The following is a 23091-nucleotide window of genomic DNA, read 5'->3' as shown; positions in this document are numbered from 1 at the left end:
TTTCAATAAATCCCATTCCAATTTCAATCTTTCCATGCAAACAGAAACCTTAATATTGAAAGAACATGTTCTTCTACATGTTCTTCCTTTTTCTTCCATGTTAAAATCATGTGATCAAGCTTTGATATTTGTCATTCTTCATATATGTTGTAAATTGTCATCTACTTACCTCATTTGTATCAAATGGCGTCAGGTAATTAGAGTGGAGATTTATGTCTTTGTGGTGGTCTATGTGCAATGAGGATTTCATGGACAAGCAGTGAATAAATGTTGAACTCTTTTAAATCACTAATTTGTGGAATGTTAAAGGATTTGGAGAAATATACATCCCAAAATAAGGAATCAAACAACAATTGATTTACTAACAGATGTTTAACCGTTACAGTTAATAGGTACTCTTTGACAAAATAAATAAATTTTGTAATTGGTTTTTGACAAAAAAATGTTCCAGCTAATTTTTGGCAAAAGTAAAATTTTTCTAGGTTGTTTATGACAACTTTTCCTAATTTTTAATTGTAAATTTTTAAAATTCAGAATAGTTTATATTTAGAAAGTATATATTTTCTCCATGAATATGTTTTTTCAAACAGATTGATGAGAAATTATAATCAAAGTTTAACAATAAATTCATAAAGTTTATTTGAAAAGACATATGAAAATGAAGGGAATAATTAACAACTATGTTAACAGTATTGAATAAAATTAAAATTTATTGATGATAAATATGTTAATCTTAATTTTCAATGTCTAATGTTAATTTTGAAGTAAATATTTCTTATATAAATAAACATTTAAGATTCAAGTGAGCAATAGCATAAGACAAATTTATGTGCACCATCTCATATAGTCACTCATAAAAAAAAAGAAAAAGAAAAAGAAAAAGAAAACATACGACGTCATGTCGCAAACAGACAGTACAGCTATAAATATTAGACTTGAACAGCAAATAACGAAAGCGTAAAAGGAGATTAACCCTCTTCTTCCGAATTACGAGACGACTTCAAAATTAGGGTTCATCTCAACTACTTCGTCATCAATGGCGATGCAAACTGGAATTGGCTTATCTAGAATCATCTTCTTAGTCGGAGCTGGTTCGCCTTTTGTGTTTATCTAAATCATCCTTTCAATTATTTTTTCCAAGATTTTTGTTTGTGATCTCACTCGTTGTCAAATTTGCAGGTTATACAGGAACTGTTCTTCTTAACAATGGAAAATTATCCGACCTTATTGGCGAGCTTCAGGTACTTGACGCAATTCGTGATACAATTGTAATTATGTTTTGTGGGGCTTGATTTAGAGTAACCAAGAATTTTTGAATTTTTTTAAAGGCGTTAGTAAAGGGTTTGGAGAAGTCTGGTGATTCTACTGCTGACTCTGATCCTATCGCTGCACAGGTTCGTTTATTTAATTATTTAATTATCATCGTTCTACTACGTGTGGTAATTTTTGTTGGGGCACTTGATTTTTGGATGGGATTAGACTAATCACAGAAAGTTTGGAGCTTGAAATTGTTTATTACTCCAATTTTTTAAGGGGTTCCGTTAATTTTGTTTGTTGAAAACTCATCTGATATGATGCTGACTGCCGAGGATAGAGGTTGAGGGTTGCTTTGCTGAGATTTGGGTTGATTTTACAGATGATTTGCATTGTGATTTGTGAATTGGGTAACGAAATTTTATGTAAGTTGATTTTGGAGAACCTAATTGAGCAGTTTTTTCTTAGTTTTGTCTGCAATTAGCTATCTATATGTAAACTTTTTTTGGATTTGAACTTTTAAATAGGTTTATTGGTAGAATAAATACTATGCTCATTGAGTTTGGGGATTTTGTCTTGACTAGTCTGGCGTTAGAACTATTTGATGCCCTTTGTTACTATGAAAACATTAGCTACGTTTTATTAGCTTGAGTATTTTACTTGATTGTAGAAGTTATCGTTGTAAGTGTATAACTATTAGCAGTGTGTTTATTTTATTGGGAAAATGGGTTACTTAATGTAGTAGAGTTCGAAGTTTAGATACCTAAGATCAGATTTCTGAGACTAAATTCTGCACTTGTGCATCTTAATGGAATGTGAATTACTGTTTTCAAAAGCAAAAGGCACATTGAGGTGCACAAACGTGGTGCTACCTAGGTGCAAGGTGTAATGCGAATGTGATCTTTTTGTAGACTAGGCACATTTTTTAGCTTATAAAATAATTCAAAAACATACTTAATACTAAAAACAATATGACACTCGTATTAAAAATGCATAAAAGTTCTAAAACATTAGTTAGTGTTTTGTTAAGACACAAATATAGGGGTGTTTGGTAATGGGTTTTTCTCTAGCTTTTTTGTTGGCCTTTTGAATGCTCAAACAACTAATTTGTTTTTTTGGAAAATGACTTTTAACCATGTGTAATGAGCAATCAACTAAGAATTAATTTTTATCAAACATTTTCATAATAGATGGCTTAAACAACTTGCCAAGCTTAAACCACATCTTTAAGCATTTGATTGTTATCACACAGTCATCAATGAAGAGGAGATAATTAAACAAAGAAATCAAAAAGATAATAAATAAATGAAGATGTTTGAAGAAAGAAGATACAAAATTAAAAGAGGAAAACAAAATATTAGATAAAAGGCAACATCTATTTTCCCGTCTTATTGTTGTATGCAATTATATTGAAAAAATGTTAGGTCCAAAATGAAAAGCACATACAATCCAAATTTGCAATAAAGCGCGCCTTTAGACTGAGAAAAATTAATTTTTTTAGAGTTCATTATTAATGCTTGCTTTTCAAACTTAGGATGTGAGTTATTGTGGAAATTATAGGCTTGTAACATAAACTAGCAAAAGAAAGATTTGTACTGTGCTTAGATTTAGAAAGTGCGCCTGAGATCGGGATTCACAAAAAGGCTAACTGGCCATGTATCATTATGTAAAGTTTGAAAAAATTCATTCCAAAGTTCCATGGTGGGCTAATTGGAAACGTAGTTCTGACTAAGGACTAAATGTTCATGTTCTTCATATCATCAACATATTTTGAAAACTTTATAATTTTTAGAGCTTTAATTCTCTTTACCTCTCTTGCTAAATTCACGTGAAGTTAAGGATTAATGACTATTTTAGGCTAAGATCATGCTCCTTATTCCAATAAGTTCAACCTGAAGAAATTTATATGAATTATTGATACACACTGGTATGTTATTTGGTTGGTTACACTCATCCTTGAACATTTGGGGGCGAAAGCTAGCAACTTTAACCCGATATGTTTTGTCCCCAATGGCTTACAAAGATCACTTTTAAAGTTGCTACAGAAGTGGAATAATATATTATACCCAGTGGCGGATTTACTATAGGGCATGGGGTGGCACGTGCCCCTATGCACTTTTAAAAAAAATAAAAAAAATGAATTACATTTGCTATCCTTCAATATTCACTACTCTCCCGCCCGACTCTCATCATCTCTGTGTTTTACTTCAGAACCAAACCCACCCCACCCACCACGACTGAATGGCGAACGACAATTGACCCTCACTATGTCATCACCCACCCCTCGCCGGCATATCTCTCCAGTCGTAAGACGACCCACACTGCTGCACCTGCTACCGTGAAGACCACCAACCCACCTTCACTTTAATTTTAGGTATTATTTTGATATTTGAAATCCCTAATTCCCAGTAGCTAGGGTTTTGATTTTGATTCCTTCTTTTCAAATTGATAATTGTTATGGTTTTGGATGTTAAAATGTAATTGTTCTTGTTTTGATTTTGAGTCCTTCTCGAATTGATAATTACCCATATCAGTGTGAGGCATATTTCCTTGTTTAATTTTAATGAGGTTAACTCATATTTTTCTTTTCTTAATTAAAAAGCCCCAGATGAATGATTGTGGACCTAATACTATCCAAGCACTTTGAATACTAGCCGTATCATTTGTTTGGTAAAGTTTTAGATAAGGTGTTAGATCTCTAAGGAATGATTGTGTAGTCATTTGTTAGCAAAGGTTTCAGTAGGTCAGGAATTTGACTCATCCTTACATGAAGATAATGATTTAAGTGATGTTGTATTGTTGTTCTTTGAGTTAAGAATAGATTATGTATTGTTGCAAATGCTGTAGAGATCATCGAGTAACTCTGGGAGGCAATATGGTGTTTTGCTGAAAAATTTTCTTAAAATTTTGTCCATTTGTTGGTGCCCCTGGGATTTTAAACTCTAGATCCGCCACTGATTATACGCCATTTAAATGTAGAATAACAAAAAAGAGTTTTTGTCTAGGAAATAAACATAGGATGTGGGGATATTTCTTTCTCACCCCTCAATGCACCCAAACAAGCATATACTTACCACAACAAATGAGGCCTACCTCTTATGTTGATTTCCAAAGGTTTGCAGTGAATATATTTATGTTCTTTATAAAAAGAATTCTTACACAGAGCGATACAGGTACGCTGGTTGGCACAAGAGGTTCGGCAACTAGCATCATCACGACAAATTACAGTGGTGAATGGAAGATCCGGTGGAGCTGGTATGTCAAGTCAAACTTAGTACTAGTTTCTTTTATAGTGTTATTAGTGCGCTTGGGTTTGCATTTTGTTGATTTGGTGATTTGGACAGATGCTTCATCTCTTATTCTTCCGGCTGCAACCTTGGGCGCTGTGGCCTATGGGTATATGTGGTGGAAGGTAATTGCAGTTACCAAACTTTGTCAATATTGTGTTTTTTCTTGCAGAAATTGATCAAACTCTCACACCCTTGCATTGAAAATGTCAGGGTCTTTCTCTCTCTGATTTAATGTATGTCACCAAGCGTAACATGGCAACAGCAGTGGCAAATTTGACGACAAATTTGGATAACATTAAAGACAGACTATCTGTAAGTTGCAATTTTTTCTATGCTTTACTTGTGCACATTGATAAGAGAAGTTTCTCCTAATCATACAAGCACTACAACCTTTGATGTATGTGGTTTATTGTCTTTAATAATTAGTTCAGATCATGTAGTTTCCATTAACTGATATGTCTATTTCTCTTTGAGAACTTCCTTTGCTGTGTTATGTGTTGTGTTGTATTTCTCATATTTGCTCTTTTCATTTTACTTTGTGTAGAAAGTAAAGATACACTTGACTCAGAGGATTGAGAACCTGGATGGGAAAATTGATGATCAGAGGGAGATGTCAAAGTTAATCATGAAAGAGGTGCCCTTTGAATTCTACCATTTAACTTCTGAGTTTTTTTGTTGACCCTTTTGTTTTTCCATTCTATTGAAGTTTCCTTTTTTGTGCCTTGTACTCTTGTTAAATAATTGGTCAGTTGCTCTACGAGAAAGATCATTTATGAATGTCTGTACCAACTCATTGGTGTGTGGTGGAAATTCATTATCATTTCAACTGTCATAGTTTTGTGAGTGGCCGTCAGCTTCTTTGTCCTTTTTTGTGTGGTGTATACCTCCACTTCCTTGGCTTGGCTCAATGTGCTTATTAATATATTCAACACCTTGGATTATGCTGCTAAGGAGCCTTGAAATCCTTTGACCAGTAGTGGAAGTAGACTATTGCAGCCATAGTGCAAAAAATCTGTCACATAACTGCTTCACAATCACATTGTAAAGGTTTTCTAGGTTACCACGACCGCATTTTAGTCAGTGGTTCATTCAAATTTACCATGGAAGTGATTTTGCGACCATTACCACGAACACGAGCATGTTTATGATTTTGCACTATGATTGCGGATGAATTTGAGGTGGTATGCTTCAAAATTTTTTGCATGCCCTCTCTGAAGTAAGGAAAGGGTAAACGTTTGATGTATTTCTCATTGAGCTGGGTGAAAAGCTTCGCTGAGTTTAACTAGTCAGTAAGTCAGCCTTTAAATAAGTCTAGTGGCTTGACCTCTTTATTTTGCATAAATGATCAAATATCTCATCTTAACGTACCTGAATTTTGGTCCTGAATTCACTTATCTTTGTTTGAAATTTATTATTTTCTGTTATGTTAGTTAAATTGGTATGACGATTACTCCCTCTGTCCCAAGAATTAGCCTCGTTTTCCTTTTTAGTCTGTCCTGTTAAATTTGCTTCATTTCTATTTTTGGCCATAACTCACATTCTTTCTTTTAATTCTCATCCACACATTTAACTTACTTTTTCATCCCATCCACACATTTCTCCACTTTTTTCGTATATATACCTTTTTAACACTTTCACTCATTTTTCTTGATTTTCAGCCCATATTAGTACTTGGGGTTATTTCTTTAGGGTTGAGGGAGAATTTAGTATTATTTGAATAATGCACTTTACTGGTTCATTCTGTAGCGTAGGTTTTACAAAATTGGTAATAATATGAGATTGTTTGCTGTTGCATCGATAAGTATATTTGTAATTGTTCTAACCTTTGATGACTTTGAATCAGGTCCATGATACTCGTGGAGATATTGACAAGGTTACTAGTGAATTGAATGTCTTGAGGAACACTGTTTTTAGTTTGGTGAGCCCATCAATAAAGTTCTTTATCTTGATTTGTGATTTTGATCGAGTTGCTATGTCTGTATTTTGGCCTGGATCCTTTTACTATAAGATGAGTTTTGAAAATATGACTATACATATAATCAAGCCTTCTTCTCGTTTTGGTGGTCATATAGGTCAAACCACTGTTTATTATTCCCTTACCCTATCATTAAAAATTCTTAAAATATTACTTTGGGGATCTATTGCAAAGCAAATTTTTATATGTTATCAATATTATTACTAATATACTAAAGCGAAACCTTTATGTGCCACATGTTGCAATGCCAAAAATTATTTTCCCGCCAAATTATAAGGATAGTATTGATAATTGGTTGTTAGAAAGAGTAGGAGAATATCTACAATAGCTAATGTTGAAAGTTTCATAGTGTTTTGCATGATACAACGTGTCAACTGTGAAGCTGTGACCAGTCTTTCTCCTTTACCTATCTTTTTCATTGGATTGATGGTACAAGAATCCCTGGAAAGTCTCCATCTTTTAAAGAATCAAAATGAAACAATTCAAATCCAAGGAAAGCCTAGGATGTAAAATTTTGACTTTCTTTTTTTTTTTTTTTATTGAAATCAGTTCTAAACATTTTAGTTCATTATTCCTTTCTTTTATTAATATTCTTTTCTTTTGGTACATACATCCAACAATTCAGAAGTTTTAAACTTGTATGTTATGTATCTGTAGTTTTTCCATTGTGCTTGTGTCCTTATCCCTAGTGACATACACTCCAATAAAATTAGAGAGCTCCAACAGACATCATGTATCTCATAATAGAGTCCTAATAAATAAGTCAATCTCATCCTATTGACTGAGCAAGGGTCTGGAAAGTCCAACTTTTAAGTTTTGGACATCTAGTTTAGTTCCAAAAAAAGAAAATTAGGTTTTATGAAAATTGAAATATCTCCAGTAATAGTATATTTGAGGGCATTATGTTCCTTCCATTAAACAAGCTAAGGCCTGCATGATAGAATCGTTATAATTATTTCTCTATAAACTTATTAATAATGAGACGTTCGCTTTAATCTTTTTGTTTTGTCTTCATATGGCAGGACGAGAAGATGTGTTCATTTGAAGATAAGCAGGTACAATGCCTATCCTTGAATTTAAGCTTCAGCAATTTTTTGTAGAGCAATCTTGACAACATTTTCTGTTTCATGTGTCTTCATTGATGCTGACTAGCTTTTGCATTTTGACAGACCCTTACACTTATGGGTGTGGACTATTTGTGCCAATTTGTTGATGGGAAGACTGCAAAGGTGCCTGAACTTTCTCAATATGTGAAGGTAAGAATAGTTGGTTTGCCTTGTTTCCTGGTATATAGTTCTCTAGAGTTTGTACATTCGCATTTTGCCTGCTTAACAAACTGAATTATCTTGATTTAACTTTCCTGTCAAGCTGTCTCTGTCAGCATCCACTTTAGAATGTTGTTTGTAACCTTCTATTCCTTGTGACTCAAGGACTTGGAACTGCTAAATTTCATGCTTTAGTGTGAATGAGTAATCAGGCAGGATCTTCTATGGTTTTGTGGTTTGTGTGATTAGTGTCTAATAACTGATCATCTTGTCTTTGCGGAAGTTATTGTTTCAGTTTTACATTTAAAAAGTTTATGTGGTGCGGGTTCTGAACTGAAATGCCATTTTGAACTTGAAAACTGTTTAAATTCATGATTTGGACCTGCTGAAAGCTTTTTTTAGGTTGTGTAAGAGGTGTAAAGCCTCTAAAGCCTTTGGTACTTCTGTAGAGCGAGCAGCCCTTAAACCAAAAAATCTTTCTAGTACCTTTCCCTATTTCTGCATTTCATTCTTTATTTGGCCCGCTTTAAACAAAATGAGAAAAAAGGGGGAGGCCTGTTGATTCGAAGTCACTAAAAAAAAAAGAAAAAAAAGAAACTTTCGAAGGTAGTTAACTTACTCACTTGACAGAGTGAGATTGTTTACTCCCTGAGTTGCAAGACTAAGGAAAGATCTTTTGATTCCTAATTTAGTGGGTCCGGGTACCTTTACCTTGGCGAATCGCATCCCCGCGCAACGACATATCAGATATCACTCTTTACCATTCTCGCTCATCTTTGCAACGGCCGGGAAGGCAGTCGTAGAAGCGAAGTCTATCGCCCCGCCGACCATTAAATACGAGATTGGGCCTCTTCTCAAAAGTTGGATGGAATGGCCCACCCCAAGTCTGCTATGAACTGACCAATTGAACTAAAATAGTAAAGTAGAAATAAAATAATTAAAGAACAAAAGTGAAATTATATCATAAAATGGATGAACAAAGATTACAACCCTAAAAAGTAAAACAATAAAAGATAAATTAAGCTATTTGAGATGCTTGAGATCTTCCTTTGAGCATAAAACTCACTCACAGTGTTTACAATTTTCATGATTATAATAATTCCCTTATCCCCCTTATTTATGATAAGCTACCTCTTAATTCTAACTTATTCCCCAAGTCTTCCCTACATGACAATTACCAAAATTACCCCTATGTAAAACCAAATATCAGGTCATTGCAAGTCTCCTCAAACATGTTTACTAGCTTCCTTTGTAATCATTACATATATATCGGGCAGTGTGAAAATAGTTTGTTTGACATTCTACTTGATTGATGTCTCTCAGGATCTCAAAGCTCATGGTAAACCTCGTGCTCAGCTATTGTGTTCAGATACTATTGGCCTCCAGGTTTTTCTTTGTCTTACATTAATAAGGAAATATATTTCTTTATTTTTTAGTCCTTCTCACTTTCTTGGTTACTTGTAAGCTTTTCCGGTATTATATAACCTCAAATTGTGTTGGATTACTGATTTTGTAATTAATTACCACCCTATGCAATGCTTAAGTGGACGTGATAACTGTATCTAGCTTATCTTTTAAATGGCTGAAGTATAATGCTTTCTTGTAAAGTACTACAAAGCATGAACACGGCTCTTGAATTGTGGTAACTGTGTCGGTTATGGCCTTATGGTTATGGAGGGGATGGGTAGAGCTTCTGAGTTGTACTTTTACGGTATCCCGTACCTGTTTTGTCCCTGCCTGCAATTTCCCGTACCTGTTTCTGTGCCCATTTTCATGCGACTTATGCTGATTATAGTAGTTTTTGCAATTTCCCCTCGGTTTACGTGTAGGATCCGATCCTTACTATTTGTCCCATTTGTGATAACATGTTTGCCAATGCACTAATTTAATCCTTAGTATCTCTACTTGTGCTCATTTTAAGACTATAAAATATTGTGGTAAAAAAAACTATAAAAAAATAATATTAATAAAATTTACATTAAGATGAATCAAACAACATCCTACTTGACTATATTTCAACTTTTTGGTTAAAATAAAACTAAGAGTGATTGATGAATAATGTCGATTTCAAATGGGACAAGTAGGATAGGAGGGAATATAATTAACTTTTAATAAAATATAATAAATACGTAAAGGATTGGAGTTAGATGCCTCCTCGCCGAGTATGGCTGATAGTCCTCCTACAAGTAGGCAATTAGGCATTGAGCGTGGATAATAAGATCTGTCTCATAAGAACTTCTGGTTTTGTTAATATATCTATTTCTCAGCGCTGATATTGTGAGATCAAAATGTGAATTTGTTTCCCTTTTGTTTGCTTGGGGGGTTTGCAGAACTTTGGGCTAGATAGTAGGAATGGTTCATTATGTGTCATCAGGTGGCAAGTTATAGATAGTGCAGTTCCTTCCAATACATCACACCCTCTTGGTAAAGAAATTACACTTATTTTGTTTAATATGTTTGCTGGGTTTGCTGTTGTGGTCTATTTCTTTATTTGTTGTTTAAAAAGTAAAATGGAATCTGTTCAAGGAGACTATTGTTGACATTTTTCTTCCGTTGACCTCATGATTTTCAGGGCCTTATGGATATTGTAGAGACAACAAATATTCAGCCGATGAAAGATGGTGACTTTGAGCTGAATGACCAACTAACAAAAAATCTGATGAGGTTTGAATAATTTATTTGCCTCGTATCAACTAATAAAAGATGATAGTAAATAAAATGATGCTGAAGGAAGAAAAACATGTACGGATGTGCTATAAATCCGTGCATGTGTTCTGTTTTCGTTGGCCTTTTTTTATTTATTTCATTAATATAACAAAAATCTTGCTCAAAACAAACTTATGGATGTCCTGAAACAGACGGTCTTTCTTTTGAAGATGAGTGTTCATTTCTAAATTTTTCACTGCTGATTATGTTCTATACTCCTAGTTCATTTTATCCCTTTATACTCCCGATCCAAACTATTAAGTCTTTTAAGTTGATTCTTCTTGATACAAAATATATGAATACAATATTCTGTTATTTGGCTGTAATTTATAAACCCGAATTTATCAGTCGTTTCATAACGTGAATTCAGCGTTTGTTGTTTTACTATAATACTGCTTTCTTAAACAAATTAGACTACTTTTTTGGTTATAAGAGAGCTCTTTGATTCATGCTATCTTCGGGTTTTTTTGCGTGTACTTGGTCTGTTGGGTGACAAGTATACAACTCTAAGAAGATGAATAACTTAAAAAAGCGCTATGCATTTAGTCTTTATATTGCCTTAAAATATTTCACATTAACATAATTCTGCTAGTCGATGAAATTACTCGTTCCAGTAAAGTTATCAATTGTCAAAACAATGTGAAATTACCCTTGCAATGTGATTTGATTCTTGAAACCATTGATACTGTCAAATTTGCATATTTCTGCTTTTACCTTATCTATTGATGAATCCTCTTCAATGTTCTAATTCAGGTCTACGTCAACCAAAGTTTCGATGGTCTAAACGAGTTGGTTTGCCTGGATTTTCCTAGTCGCTGTGAGAGGAGGAATTTTTAGTGGCGAATAAACTTTGTTACGACATACAGTAATACAAAAACCATGGTGATTACTTTTTTCTTTTATTTTAGTTTTACTCTCTATGTAATTAAAATTAATGATTTACATCTTGAGCTTCAAGATCTAAGACTGCACATTTTGTCTACATACATAGTTTCAGTTTATTTTCCTGCTGTTATCGTTCTGTAATTGCAGAATCTAAAGAATTGAAAAACCCTATATTTTTTCTATTCGATTCTTTTTGTTTTTGGTGTATCGTTTCTAGTTCTGTCTTCCATTTCTCCCCTTATCAAGTTTTATTTTAACAGTACGAGTTTTTCAAAACTGACATGAACTGTATAAGCAGTTAAATAGAAGTAATATTAACATAATCTAAAGTATAAACAATTACGACAAACAAAAGAAAAAGAAGTCTTTTCCTACTGCAACTCTGGATACACCACTGATGTCAACACGGAACTCGAGTACTACACTTCAATAGTCCGGCGTACTTCACAGCACGGCCAGCAAATGTACCAGGCATTGGACGCATCATCTTAGTTTTGTCAATGTTGCCAAGATTAGTAGAGGCTGACGTTTGGAAGGTTGCTCCATTTATTAGCATATCCTTGTTCGAGATCCATGTTCCACTGTCCCATGCAGACGCGGGATTCTGTCTGTGTGTAACCTGCGTTTGGGAGATGGAGAAATTGTTAGTGGAAATGTTTTCGGTTGTCGAGATTACTAATGCTGTAACGTTTTACCTCTTTGGCTCTCGGGTCAGGAGGGGCGATGAATCGGTTTCCCTCGCTAATGATGATTGGGTTCATGCTACCCCCGATGGCGTACATCAGCCAATGGGTGTAGTCATTGTTGACTACATGGAAGAATCCCCATCTACATCTTGGCATCCTTTGTACCAAGCCTTTTCCAAAGTGATTGTATGCGAGTGTAACTTGCATATTTCTGTCTTCATAATGCTTGTCGTTTGCCCCAAACAAGAATACCTGTGTACATGTAAATTCTCTTATAAACTCATTGGATGTTTCTTCTACGATTTGTATTTGTAGTCATAATCATCTCGAAATGTTCGAACAAAGGATTTTGCTACGAGACTTCAACCGTTAATCTATAAAACTTTATGAGTAGACATAAGTGTTGGAAAACATTAAGATTGACGAGCGAATGAAGACTTATACCTTATCGTGATGAGTTATATGGCAATTGGAAATTGTAATGGCAGTGGATCCTTTAATGATATCGATAATCCCATCAGCCGCTTTAGAAAAAGAACAATGATCTATCCAAACATGATTTGATGCAAATATAGAAATGGCATCTCCATCGCTTTCGGTCCTAAAACCATAATGATCAACTGAATCTCTAATCATTCCTCCGCTCCCAGGAACAATGTTCCTAAATCTAATCCCATGGATTATTACATTCTCTACAAATTGAATCGTGATACCAGCTCCGTCTTTGATTGTCACGAATGCACCTCGACCATCAATGGTCTTATTGCTCGTCATTATAAGCTCTTGATTGAGCCTAATTGACATGGACCTAGCAAAGACAATCCATAGAGGTATTTTTTGTATGACTGCATGGCGCAGAGTTCCAGGTTTAGGGTTAACCATATCATTGTCTGAAGAGTCTGTTACTAAATACATGCGCCCTAGCTTGCCTCCGATGGTTCCCTTTCCAAACCCTAAAGCGCACTTGGCTAGCACTCTTCTCTTTTTTTCCCAATCAGGTTTGCACCTCCAACATTCGTCTATAGGGTTTGTGTACATGCAACCTTTTCTGAACCTCTTTGCCAATTCCCTTCTTGTGCTGTTTGTTCTCACTTCATTCTTTTCCAACCTAGTTTGTAACCTACAACAAACAATCACCTTTAGCTAATGTATCCTGAACATATACTAGTATTTTACTTTTATCTATTTTTTTATAAGATGGTAGGCTAGAGAATCTCTATGGATAAGAAGGAGAGAGAATTAATCCTTCATATAGGTGATTGATATTCAAACCGTTATTACTATGGTGAAAAGAATAGCCCTTGATCACTCAACTAGCTCATAGTTCTCAATAACTACAATAATATTCTTATGGACAACATATGGGAGCTTAAAAACAAAAATTTAAACATTAATACCATCTATCCGAAATAATAAATGTATTGTTAAATAACATTTTTACAACATATCTATTCTATCACAATCGACATTTATGAACCTAAAAGAAACAAAAAGTTAACTCACATTCGAGCTCGATGATTGAGGTGGTTGGTGACATTGTAAGGATAAGGACGGTAAGCTTCTCTATTTCTCTTTTTGGCTTCTTGCTCACGTAATTTCCAATACCTCTCGGATTCTTGATGAGTAGAATCTTGTGCCCAAGTTAAGACGAAGAAAATTCCTAAAGAACACAAAAAGAGAAACAAATTTGATTGTTTCTCCATGTTTTCTCCAGGTTAAAATTAAATTAACCAATACAATTAACTTTATTTATATTTTTTTAATAGTAATGGTTAATTTGTAATGAAACTGATAGAAGTTTTGCATTTATATGAAACCCATATCAACATTTGACAATCCATGATGTGCTCTTATTCCCTGTATCTTTAATTAGATATAAATTTACAACTTGTTTGCAATTTTAATGAAGGGTGTGGAGTATTTTACAGCTTTCTTTTGGTGGCACAAGGAAAAAACTACCATTAGTTAATTAGGCTCTTTTTATTAGGAAATAATTTATTTTATTTATGATTAAATTTTTTTAGGAGGTATTCCAAATTCCAATTGATTTATTTCTTCAATCAATAATATGTTTAATGTGTGATATCAATTAATTTTACTTAACAAGAGAATTAACTAATTTTTTTAACGATACAAAATAGGAATTAATAATTAATAGAAGCTAGTGAGAATCAAAACTTTGTCACTATGAAAATGAAAAATCCTCAACCATATGATTATCAATATTTTAAATATTTTTTTAGATAAGAATTGAATTAAATGTTTTTTTAGATATGAAATTAATTAAACATTTTAGATTAGAAATTAATTAAATATTATTAATCTCCCTCCGATTCTTTTTACTTGTTCAATTTTCTTATTGGGTAAGTTTATCTTACTTGTCTCATTTCTATTTTAAGATCTATATTTATAGGTAGTTCCCTATTTCCTTAATATTAAAAATACCCAATGTTGTATATGAGTCTACTATTTTAAGTGGTCCTCTCTAATCCTTAATATTTGTGCCCAAATCAAATGGGACAACTAAATTGAATTGGTGGTAGTATTACTAGATACTCCCTCCTATTTACCCTAAGTGTCCCATCTTTTTATTGGATCAAACTACCCTAAATGTCTCATTTCTATTATAGATATGTTAACTTTATAAATTTACCTTTTGTTAAGCTTACAAACTCAACTTTACTCCTATCAAAATTTAAAAATATTACACTTTTTTTTTTCACGTGTGATTTCATTTAACCACTTGAAAAATAATGAAAATTTAAATAACACACATTAAGTGAATAGCACTTTACCCAAAAACAATTTTTTTTAAAAGAAATTTATCAAAAAAAAAAAAATAGAGCTTATTACATATCAGCAAGTGTACACCTGTAAGGTGTGACTCGTAATACTCTTTGATTCTCCTCCTTATTTTCTCTCTTTTCCTCTTTTTTCTGTGTTCATCAGCAGCACACCCAATCCCTTCTTGTTCTTCTTCCTCGACAGAAACCCTAATTTATATCAATAACCCTAACCCTAGTCGAAGGAAATGGTGAAGGGTCCTGGACTTTACTCCGACATCGGCAAGAGGGCCAAAGGTTTTTTCTTTCTTTTTTTCAGTTCTGCGTTGACATTTTTCATTTTCTGCAATTGTTTGATTTTTAATTGTGTGTTGATTATTTATTTATTTATTTATTTTTATTCATTTTTTTTTTTCTGATTTTAGATCTTCTGTACAAGGATTATCAAAGTGACCACAAGTTTACCCTTACCACTGTCACCTCCGCTGGAGTTGTAAGTTTGTTGATTCAGTTCGTATTAATTCAAGCATTTTCATGTTTTTTGTGCTGGAAACTGTTAGATTTATCTAAGAATAATGAATGATAGATGATTATTTTGGTTTTCGTCTGATGATGCTAATGGGTTTTGAAACCGTTTTAAGTTTAAACTAGATGTGTTGAATTTCTGTTCAAAATGTGCGAAACATTGGACGGATATCGGTGATAATGATTTATGTTTAGGATTGAATCTAAGATTGGTTTACTATTTCTGGGTTTTCATGGTGTTTCAATTCTTTATGCTTATGCTTGCATGGTCAAATGGGATCTACAAGAGAAGGTTAGATGTGTTAAGTTTGGTCTATGACTGGCTATTAGAATGAAGTTACCGATTTGAATTTAATTATTTCTCTTCTCCTGGAGACCTTGACATGGATTGTTTCATTGCTTGATAGATATTGTACAGCAAAATATCATTTCTTTTCCTCTTGTTCAATGTGAGATATGAATTTGATCTGAGTGCGAACTTAAAGAGCATTGTACTATATATTCTTATATTTAACAGATAAGGTTTGAAAATGGGAATTAAGTTCAAGTGCTTGTTTTTGATTACAATTAATTGCTTGAAAATAGTTGCTTGCACCTAGGTGTTCTAAAGGTAGGTGCATCAAAATTCATTTTGTGCTCATTGGTGAAAACAATAATACTTCAGAATTTGACAAATGAGTACAAAATGAACTTAACAGCACTTGGGTGCACCTACTTCTTAGGTGCATCCGAGTGCAAGATACTAATCTTGAATTATTTTTTTTATGTGGTTACTCGATTGTGAATGTCATGAATTATTTTGAACTTACAGTTTCAGTTTTGTAATCTTGCAGGCTATCACTTCTACTGGGGCAAAGAAGGGAGACTTGTTTTTGGCTGATGTCGGTACTAAGTTTACAAATAAGAATGTTACGACGGATGTGAAAGTTGATACTAACTCCAATGTGGGTGTTATATGTTTCTTTATTGATCACACTGTCGAGAACTATCTTTTTTCAGTTTTAGAAACTTCGATTCTGTGGTGACCTGATGTTCAAATATCTTTGTTGTTTCTTGTTTTCCCCATAGCTTCTCACTACAATTACAATTGATGAACCTGCACCGGGCTTGAAGGCAATTTTCAGCTTTCGTGTTCCTGATCAGAGATCTGGAAAGGTAACAATTAGCCATCTATCTTGTATTCTTACGAAAAACTGAACCTTGGTCTCTTTTGGTTTTGATGTAGTGTTTTTATGAATTTTGTTAACAGGTTGAACTCCAATACTTGCACGAATATGCTGGAATCAGCACAAGCATTGGTCTGACAGCAAACCCCATTGTTAACTTCTCTGGAGTTATTGGAAGCAGTACTCTTGCTTTGGGTACTGACCTTTCATTTGACACTGCTTCTGGAAATTTCACCAAGTGCAATGCTGGGCTGAGCTTTACCAATGCTGATCTCATTGCATCTTTGAATGTGTAAGTTACACTGCTGTTGTGCACATCACTTTGCTACATCCATGAGCAAAACATAATTGTTGTTTTGGGAAATGAGTATTACCTTCATTCTGTTTTGATAGTCTCACATTGTTTATTCATGTTACTCATACAACTCTAATTACAACGTGAAAGCCTTAATTTCATGGGGTGAGTTTGGCTAACACCAAGAAATTGTTGTGCTGTGGTTGTCCATAAAGATTTTCTTTCACCATTCACTTTTATCTAATGTTATGTGTTCCTGTAAACCAATTAAATTAATGCCATTAATTTCGTCCATCCAAGTAATCTTATTGTTAGTTAATTGCTGGGATTAAATGGAAGGTAATATCCCGAAGAACTTTTGAAATCTGTCGATGTAATTTTTGCTTTTCCCTTTTATGACAACTAACTCAATAAAATCTAGCCACATCCCATGATCATAGCCGTCCCCAATCTTTTGGAATTAAGGCTTTGGCATTGTTGTCGTTGTCCCTTTTTGATCTCATTAAAAGACAATGCTGGCTGAAATGCTGAATCTTCAAACTTATTAATGTTTTGTGACGACTTTTGGGTGCTGCAGGAATGACAAAGCGGATACCTTGAACGTTTCATACTATCATATTGTAAGCCCACTGACCAATACTGCTGTTGGTGCGGAGCTGAACCACAGCTTCTCAACTAATGAGAACACACTCACCATTGGAACTCAACATGCATTGGATCCACTGACATCAGTCAAGGCTCGTGTTAACAACTATGGGAAAGCGAGTGCCCTAATCCAGCATGAATGGCGTCCTAAATCTACTATCACCATATCTGGCGAGGTAGACACCAGTGCCATCGAAAAGAGTGCTAAGGTTGGATTAGCTTTGGCTTTGAAGCCTTGATAGCCGTCGTTAAGATTTCTGTTCGGTGAAGATTTATGAAATGGGAAAATAAGTAGGGGCAAAAGACAGTTTTAGAGAACTTTTTGTTTGTAATGCCTTCATATGGGTTTGTTGACTTTCGTTTTGGTGGTCAATTGTAAAAAATAATTCTAGCTGGTGTTGGACGACCAGTTACCTTTTATTTACATCCCTTGGTCTATAACTATATTTTACAAATCTTACCTTGCTCATGAGAAGGGTTTTCTTTCATGAGTAACAATTTTATTTGTCTGTTGTACTTTCTGGATTGCAATCTGGTTTTGTTTTGAATTTTTGTCTTACAAACTGATTGAACACTGAAATATTGAATTTGTGGCGAAGGAAAAAAAATAAAAGCCTTACTGAGGTGCAAGAAGCATATTTTATACCCTTTTGTCACTATGAAAAATTACCATTTTTTCATTTTAGTTTGCTACATAATCATTTAATTTCAAATTTATGTACCAAATTATCAATCATACTTTTAAATGTACCATTTTTTCATTTTAGTTACGGATACAAACTTATATTATATTAGATTCATATCGGATTATCGGATTTGTTTAAAACAATATATGGTATAATTATCACGTGACTAGAAAATTCTCAACTCATATACAAGTCATAAACTCATGATGAAGATTATTTTATCGAAAAAGAAAAAATAGATAACATTTTTTAGAAGTGATTTGCTATATTTTAATTTAGTTTGTTCTAAAGAATTTTGCTACATTCCTATTTGTAAATATATATATATATATATATATATATATATATATATATATATATATATATATATATATATTATCTCTCTTCATCTCATCTACACATTCAATCTCTAATATATTCCTCTCATTCACATAATTTTTTATTCACTTATTTTTTTCTCTCTCTTCTTCCATTTTACTTAACTAATCTTAATAGAATTAAAATTTCATCCTTATCCTTCATTCCAATTAAGTTGCTAAATTTATCAATCATATATAAATAGCTGCAAAACAACACTATTATAATCTTTCAATAATAAGTTCTACAAAAAATCTTCAATTATACCAAGTCAAACCACCCCAAGCTAGATTTTTATGGTGCAATATCCACACATAATTTACTTCTTTTTAAGAGCCAAAGATCAAAGATTAACAACTACTACCTCTTCATAGTCTGCCCTTGAAGGAGGCCATCCCCAATTTGAGTGGCAATGTCCCTAACAGCACCTGGGCCATGAGGGATGAACACAGACACAGTCTCAGAGAAATTGACCACACTGTCTCTCAACCCATCAACAATTGCTTGGCGCTGCCGAGCAATACCCAACCCTGAGACGTACTTACACTCTGCTTCTCCTTCAGCTTTCTTTATCTGCAGTATCTTTTCTGCTTCAGCCTTCTCATTTGCTGCCATTCTCATTCTAGCAGCTGTTATAATTGAAAGCCACAAATTAGCAGCTTTTATATTTTCAATCCAAAAAAATACTAATAGAGAATCGTGATTCGCTAATCTTTTTAAGAATCGTGAATCAAAAATAGCAAATTATGTTGGGTAGTGGACTTTTGTGCTAATGGAGAATTCAGAAATCGAATTAGCTAGTGAATTATTTTACACCGATTCCAAGTAGCAGTGACCAATGTGTTTGTGAGAAATTTGACACAGTTCCAACAGCAAAATGACTTCTGACAAGTTTTAATGTCCAAAACAACGCATTTATTTATCATTTATCAGTTTCAAATATCACACAGAAAATGTTGGGAGATCAAGAACCGAGGAACAGAGATAATTAATCAAGTTAAATACATTACCAGCATTCATCTCATTCATTGCTCTCTTTACATTCACATCCGGCTCAATGTCCACAATCAGAGTCTGAACTATCTCTAGCCATAGGCTGACATAGCCTGTATTAAGACAAGAAAAAAAAAGCTGCTGAATTCATTGAACAGCTTTACGTGCAGACAATCTGTGTGAATTGTTGAACAGTTTTACTCACACACAATCTGTTTAAATCAGTGTTACCTTTTCTAAGTCTTCTTCAACAGCTTTTGCAATATCATTCTTCTGCTCAAATGCAGAATCAAGATGCAGTTTAGGCACACTAGCACGGATAACTGTCGTGATAACAGATGCATATCAGCACTTCAGAGATAGAGTCATAGAGATGTGAACACAGTGAGGCAAAAATCAACACTACAGATAAATCAATCATCAAGACCAAACTGGAGTTCAATATATAAAACAACTCATTAACAACAATTTTGTCAGCCAAAAAAGAATATTAGAGATAATCAATCTCTAATATTCGGAGAGAAAGAACACGTTATATTAATACCTGAAGCAATCCTAATACATTTAGAACTACGTGAAGTCTACAGCCAAACTTAAGTCTCGACAGTAGAAAATTATAATCATACCATCAAAAACATAAGCTTGGATCTGCTCCCTTCTCTGCCAGTGCTCAATATTGCACTGATGCAACTACCGTCACGAACACATTATCCTGCAGAAACAAAGAAGATGGCATAGCTCAATATTGCACTGATGCAACTACCGTCACGAACACATTATCCTGCAGAAACAAAGAGAAGATGGCATAAAACAAGGATATCTTTATCACAAGTTACTGAAGTATAAAGCAAAAGAAGATACGAATAAAAATATAAGAGGATATAATATTCAAGAAATAGAAACTTAATTGCACAATGTATGGACTATGGACCAAAGGATCAATGTTCGGACTGGTTCACTAATTACCTAAAGAGTTTGGTTTTTTTTCGTAGATACGTACCATAAGAAAAAAAATGAGTGCTATTGCCCAAACCAAGGCAAAAACGCATTAATATATCTCAATCTTAGCTTTGATTTCTTTCACCAGTTGTTAAATTTAGGCTAATTTTTACAACCACGAACAATATTCAATGATATTGTTACAATTGTTAATTGAGAAACTATCTTTTGGCTCATTTGTTTAGACCATTGATCACGGGAGAATCCTCTTGTTGTATGACAAAGAGTTTGTTTTGGAGCAAGCCATTGTTGATTTGCTTTAACATGTAATATATGGTCAAGTATTTGTGTATGGCTTGATTGGTGATCTTGAAAAGGGTGTTCAATGCATAGAAGATTATGGTGTATTGCACGGAAAGGAGTAAAGGTGCTTTGACCCTTGTGCACATGGTCCTAAAGAGGAGAGGTGGTTGGGTAATGCTCGAATGAGCCAGCACTAAGTTGAAAGAGCAAGCTTTGAAGGAAGCAGGCACAAGACCCCCTCATACAGCCACTCCAGCGAGCAGCCAACATGCTCGGGCAAGCAACTTTCCTGCTTGGGCGAGCACAAGTTCGCTGCACTCTTTGCTATTTTTATCCCTTCTTTCCATTGCTCTTTCGCCTATATATAGGCATTTGTCGTGAGTTGTGACTAAGCCATGCTCGTGCTTAAGCTTAACATTTTCTCTCTATTCTTCCATGCTCTACGTAAAAGCTCTCTCCCTCTACTTTCTTCCGCACTCCAACTATTATGTCACCTTTTGTAATACCTTCAATGTAAATTGATTGAGCTGGTAGCTCTATATCCTTTAAACACATATTAAATACAAAACACTAGCATCTTGCTTTAACACTTTCGCATCTCCACTCCAATTATAAAACATATGAGGTAAAAATGTATACAGGGCTACTATAGAGCAGCCACTCAATAACACATGATTATCAAAAAGGCTATGTACACTCACATCTCACACATTCCATTACCCCAATTGTAATACCCCAGATTTAGCTTGAAAAAGGATTGATAGACTACTCATATCAACAAGGTGCATCTTCTTTTCTAGGGAACTCATTTGCTAAGAACTCCACAGTTAAGCGTGCTTGGTGGGGAGCAATCTTAGGATGGGTGACCTCCTGGGAAGTGTTCCCGGGTGCGCACGAGTGAGGCCAAAGTGTGCTGGAAAGACTTGTGTTGGTTTGTGGGGCTAGTCTACAGTCTTCAAGAGTAGTCATCAGCGGTCCGAGGGGCCGGGGTGTTACACCAATGCCACTAAATGGATCTATAGTCGGGGTTGGAGTTTGAATGTACACAACCTTAACCTCTTTAGTGATAACAAAGAAATGACATTCGATTGACCCCTATTAGCAAACATCATTTGGAACTTCACATATGATTTAGTATACACAGCCAAATAATATGAAAACCTTAGTTTTAGTTTCACAGGCAGCGAACATCAAGCTGCTGCACACGTACGGTGAGCTGACCAGCCAACTGACTCCAAGACACCATGGAACACAATGACATCCAGGCTCAAGAATATCTTCAAACTTCCCATATCTTTCACTAATTCCTACGGTTGACTGACCCACTTGAATACATCCCAAATCTTGTCCCATTGTTTAGTTCTGTGCACAATAAGCAAACATCAAGGTTAACAAAAGAACCCTCCGAGTGTTAGAGATGAAAAAAGAAAAGCTATCTGTACACAAAGAAACACTAACTACAAACATTTACTAATCCCACAAAAAAGATCAACAAACAACTAAATAAAATTCTAAGATAATAATAGTACTGCTTGAGAATGTCATATTTCCCAATCCAGATACTTATCAGTCAAAATGTGCATAATACTAAACAATTACTCACAAATCACAATTGAGAGGAAAATCATCAATCAAGTCATCAACGATAATCCATTCAGAGTCTAAATAAAATCTTAATTCACTAGAGAGATTTCGCCATCATGACTAAATTTTGAGATCATATAGAGAATCAACGAGTATTATAACTCATTGAAGGCAAAATTTTGGAAGATAAATCGGAAATAGCGACAGCTCGTGAGTTCCAAACCCTAAATTGAAATGAAATTCAGGCAAAAACAGAAGAAATTAGAGGGGAAAAACAAAAGCGAAAGAAATTACTTACTGTAGAGAGAAAGTATATGAAGTTATGATTTATTGATGATAAGTTATTAAGGTATAAATGCATGAACGGATAAGCTTGTATAAGTATATACTCGATCACGGGATTATTTTGTTCTCTCTCAACTACATATCAGATTAGATCAGAATTACTTGGATCAAATCAAATTAGTTTCTCAGGAATCCATATTTGATCAAATCACATCGCAATCAACTACTTAAGATAGTGATACTCCCTCCTTTTGACCTTGTCTCACGGTTCAATCTTGATTTGATTTTGTTTGATTTATTCCCATGTTAAAAATTTTTAACATAATGTATTAATTTTTTTATAAATTTTAGTTATATATAATTAGAAATATTAAAATTTTAATAATTATGTCGGTGTCTAAATCATATGGAACAAAGTTATTTATTTATTTTTTAAAATTATCTTCAAAAAAAATGATTTTAAAATTTT

At 34.0% G+C, this 23091-nt stretch overlaps 3 protein-coding genes and 1 pseudogene across 3 annotated transcripts; 2 read left to right on the top strand and 2 right to left on the bottom strand.

Annotated features, from left to right (window-relative positions):
- Positions 1-935: 935 nt before the first annotated feature.
- Positions 936-11546, top strand: LOC130809039 (uncharacterized). The gene is made up of 13 exons (XM_057674642.1): positions 936-1091; positions 1180-1241; positions 1329-1394; positions 4428-4509; positions 4599-4666; positions 4755-4856; positions 5089-5178; positions 6388-6462; positions 7542-7574; positions 7689-7775; positions 9108-9170; positions 10357-10448; positions 11244-11546. Exons 1-13 carry the CDS (start codon positions 1037-1039, stop codon positions 11272-11274), a joined length of 906 nt encoding a protein of 301 aa, XP_057530625.1. The 5' UTR covers positions 936-1036; the 3' UTR covers positions 11275-11546.
- A 229-nt stretch (positions 11547-11775) lies between these two features.
- On the bottom strand, positions 11776-14818 carry LOC130808555 (probable pectate lyase P56). Its single transcript, XM_057674014.1, has 4 exons — positions 13565-14818; positions 12506-13181; positions 12071-12313; positions 11776-11994 (listed from the first exon to the last, which is right to left on the bottom strand). Exons 1-4 carry the CDS (start codon positions 13762-13764, stop codon positions 11776-11778), a joined length of 1338 nt encoding a protein of 445 aa, XP_057529997.1. The 5' UTR covers positions 13765-14818.
- Positions 14819-14929: 111 nt separating this feature from the next.
- Positions 14930-18023, top strand: LOC130809040 (mitochondrial outer membrane protein porin of 36 kDa-like). The gene is made up of 6 exons (XM_057674643.1): positions 14930-15141; positions 15270-15337; positions 16203-16313; positions 16438-16524; positions 16619-16827; positions 17408-18023. Exons 1-6 carry the CDS (start codon positions 15093-15095, stop codon positions 17712-17714), a joined length of 831 nt encoding a protein of 276 aa, XP_057530626.1. The 5' UTR covers positions 14930-15092; the 3' UTR covers positions 17715-18023.
- A 693-nt stretch (positions 18024-18716) lies between these two features.
- Positions 18717-22903, bottom strand: LOC130809038 (hypersensitive-induced response protein 2-like; annotated as a pseudogene).
- Between the last annotated feature and the right edge of the window lie 188 nt (positions 22904-23091).

Source organism: Amaranthus tricolor, chromosome 3, assembly GCF_026212465.1.
Source record: "Amaranthus tricolor cultivar Red isolate AtriRed21 chromosome 3, ASM2621246v1, whole genome shotgun sequence".
In the NCBI taxonomy this organism is placed as follows: Eukaryota; Viridiplantae; Streptophyta; class Magnoliopsida; order Caryophyllales; family Amaranthaceae; genus Amaranthus; species Amaranthus tricolor.
This window is presented reverse-complemented; position numbering and strand designations above follow the sequence as displayed.

Bases quoted from the DNA above. Each gene is read 5' to 3' on its own strand.
- LOC130809040 (XM_057674643.1), top strand. From the start codon at position 15,093: ATGGTGAAGGGTCCTGGACTTTACTCCGACATCGGCAAGAGGGCCAAA. The intron at 15,142-15,269 runs GTTTTTTCTTTC...TTCTGATTTTAG, and splicing joins CATCGGCAAGAGGGCCAAAG to ATCTTCTGTACAAGGATTAT. The intron at 16,525-16,618 runs GTAACAATTAGC...TTTTGTTAACAG, and splicing joins CTGATCAGAGATCTGGAAAG to GTTGAACTCCAATACTTGCA.
- LOC130809039 (XM_057674642.1), top strand. From the start codon at position 1,037: ATGGCGATGCAAACTGGAATTGGCTTATCTAGAATCATCTTCTTAGTC. The intron at 7,776-9,107 runs GTAAGAATAGTT...GATGTCTCTCAG, and splicing joins AACTTTCTCAATATGTGAAG to GATCTCAAAGCTCATGGTAA. The intron at 10,449-11,243 runs GTTTGAATAATT...GTTCTAATTCAG, and splicing joins CTAACAAAAAATCTGATGAG to GTCTACGTCAACCAAAGTTT.
- LOC130808555 (XM_057674014.1), bottom strand. From the start codon at position 13,764: ATGGAGAAACAATCAAATTTGTTTCTCTTTTTGTGTTCTTTAGGAATT. The intron at 12,314-12,505 runs GTATAAGTCTTC...ACATGTACACAG, and splicing joins ATATAACTCATCACGATAAG to GTATTCTTGTTTGGGGCAAA. The intron at 11,995-12,070 runs GTAAAACGTTAC...TCCCAAACGCAG, and splicing joins CTGACCCGAGAGCCAAAGAG to GTTACACACAGACAGAATCC.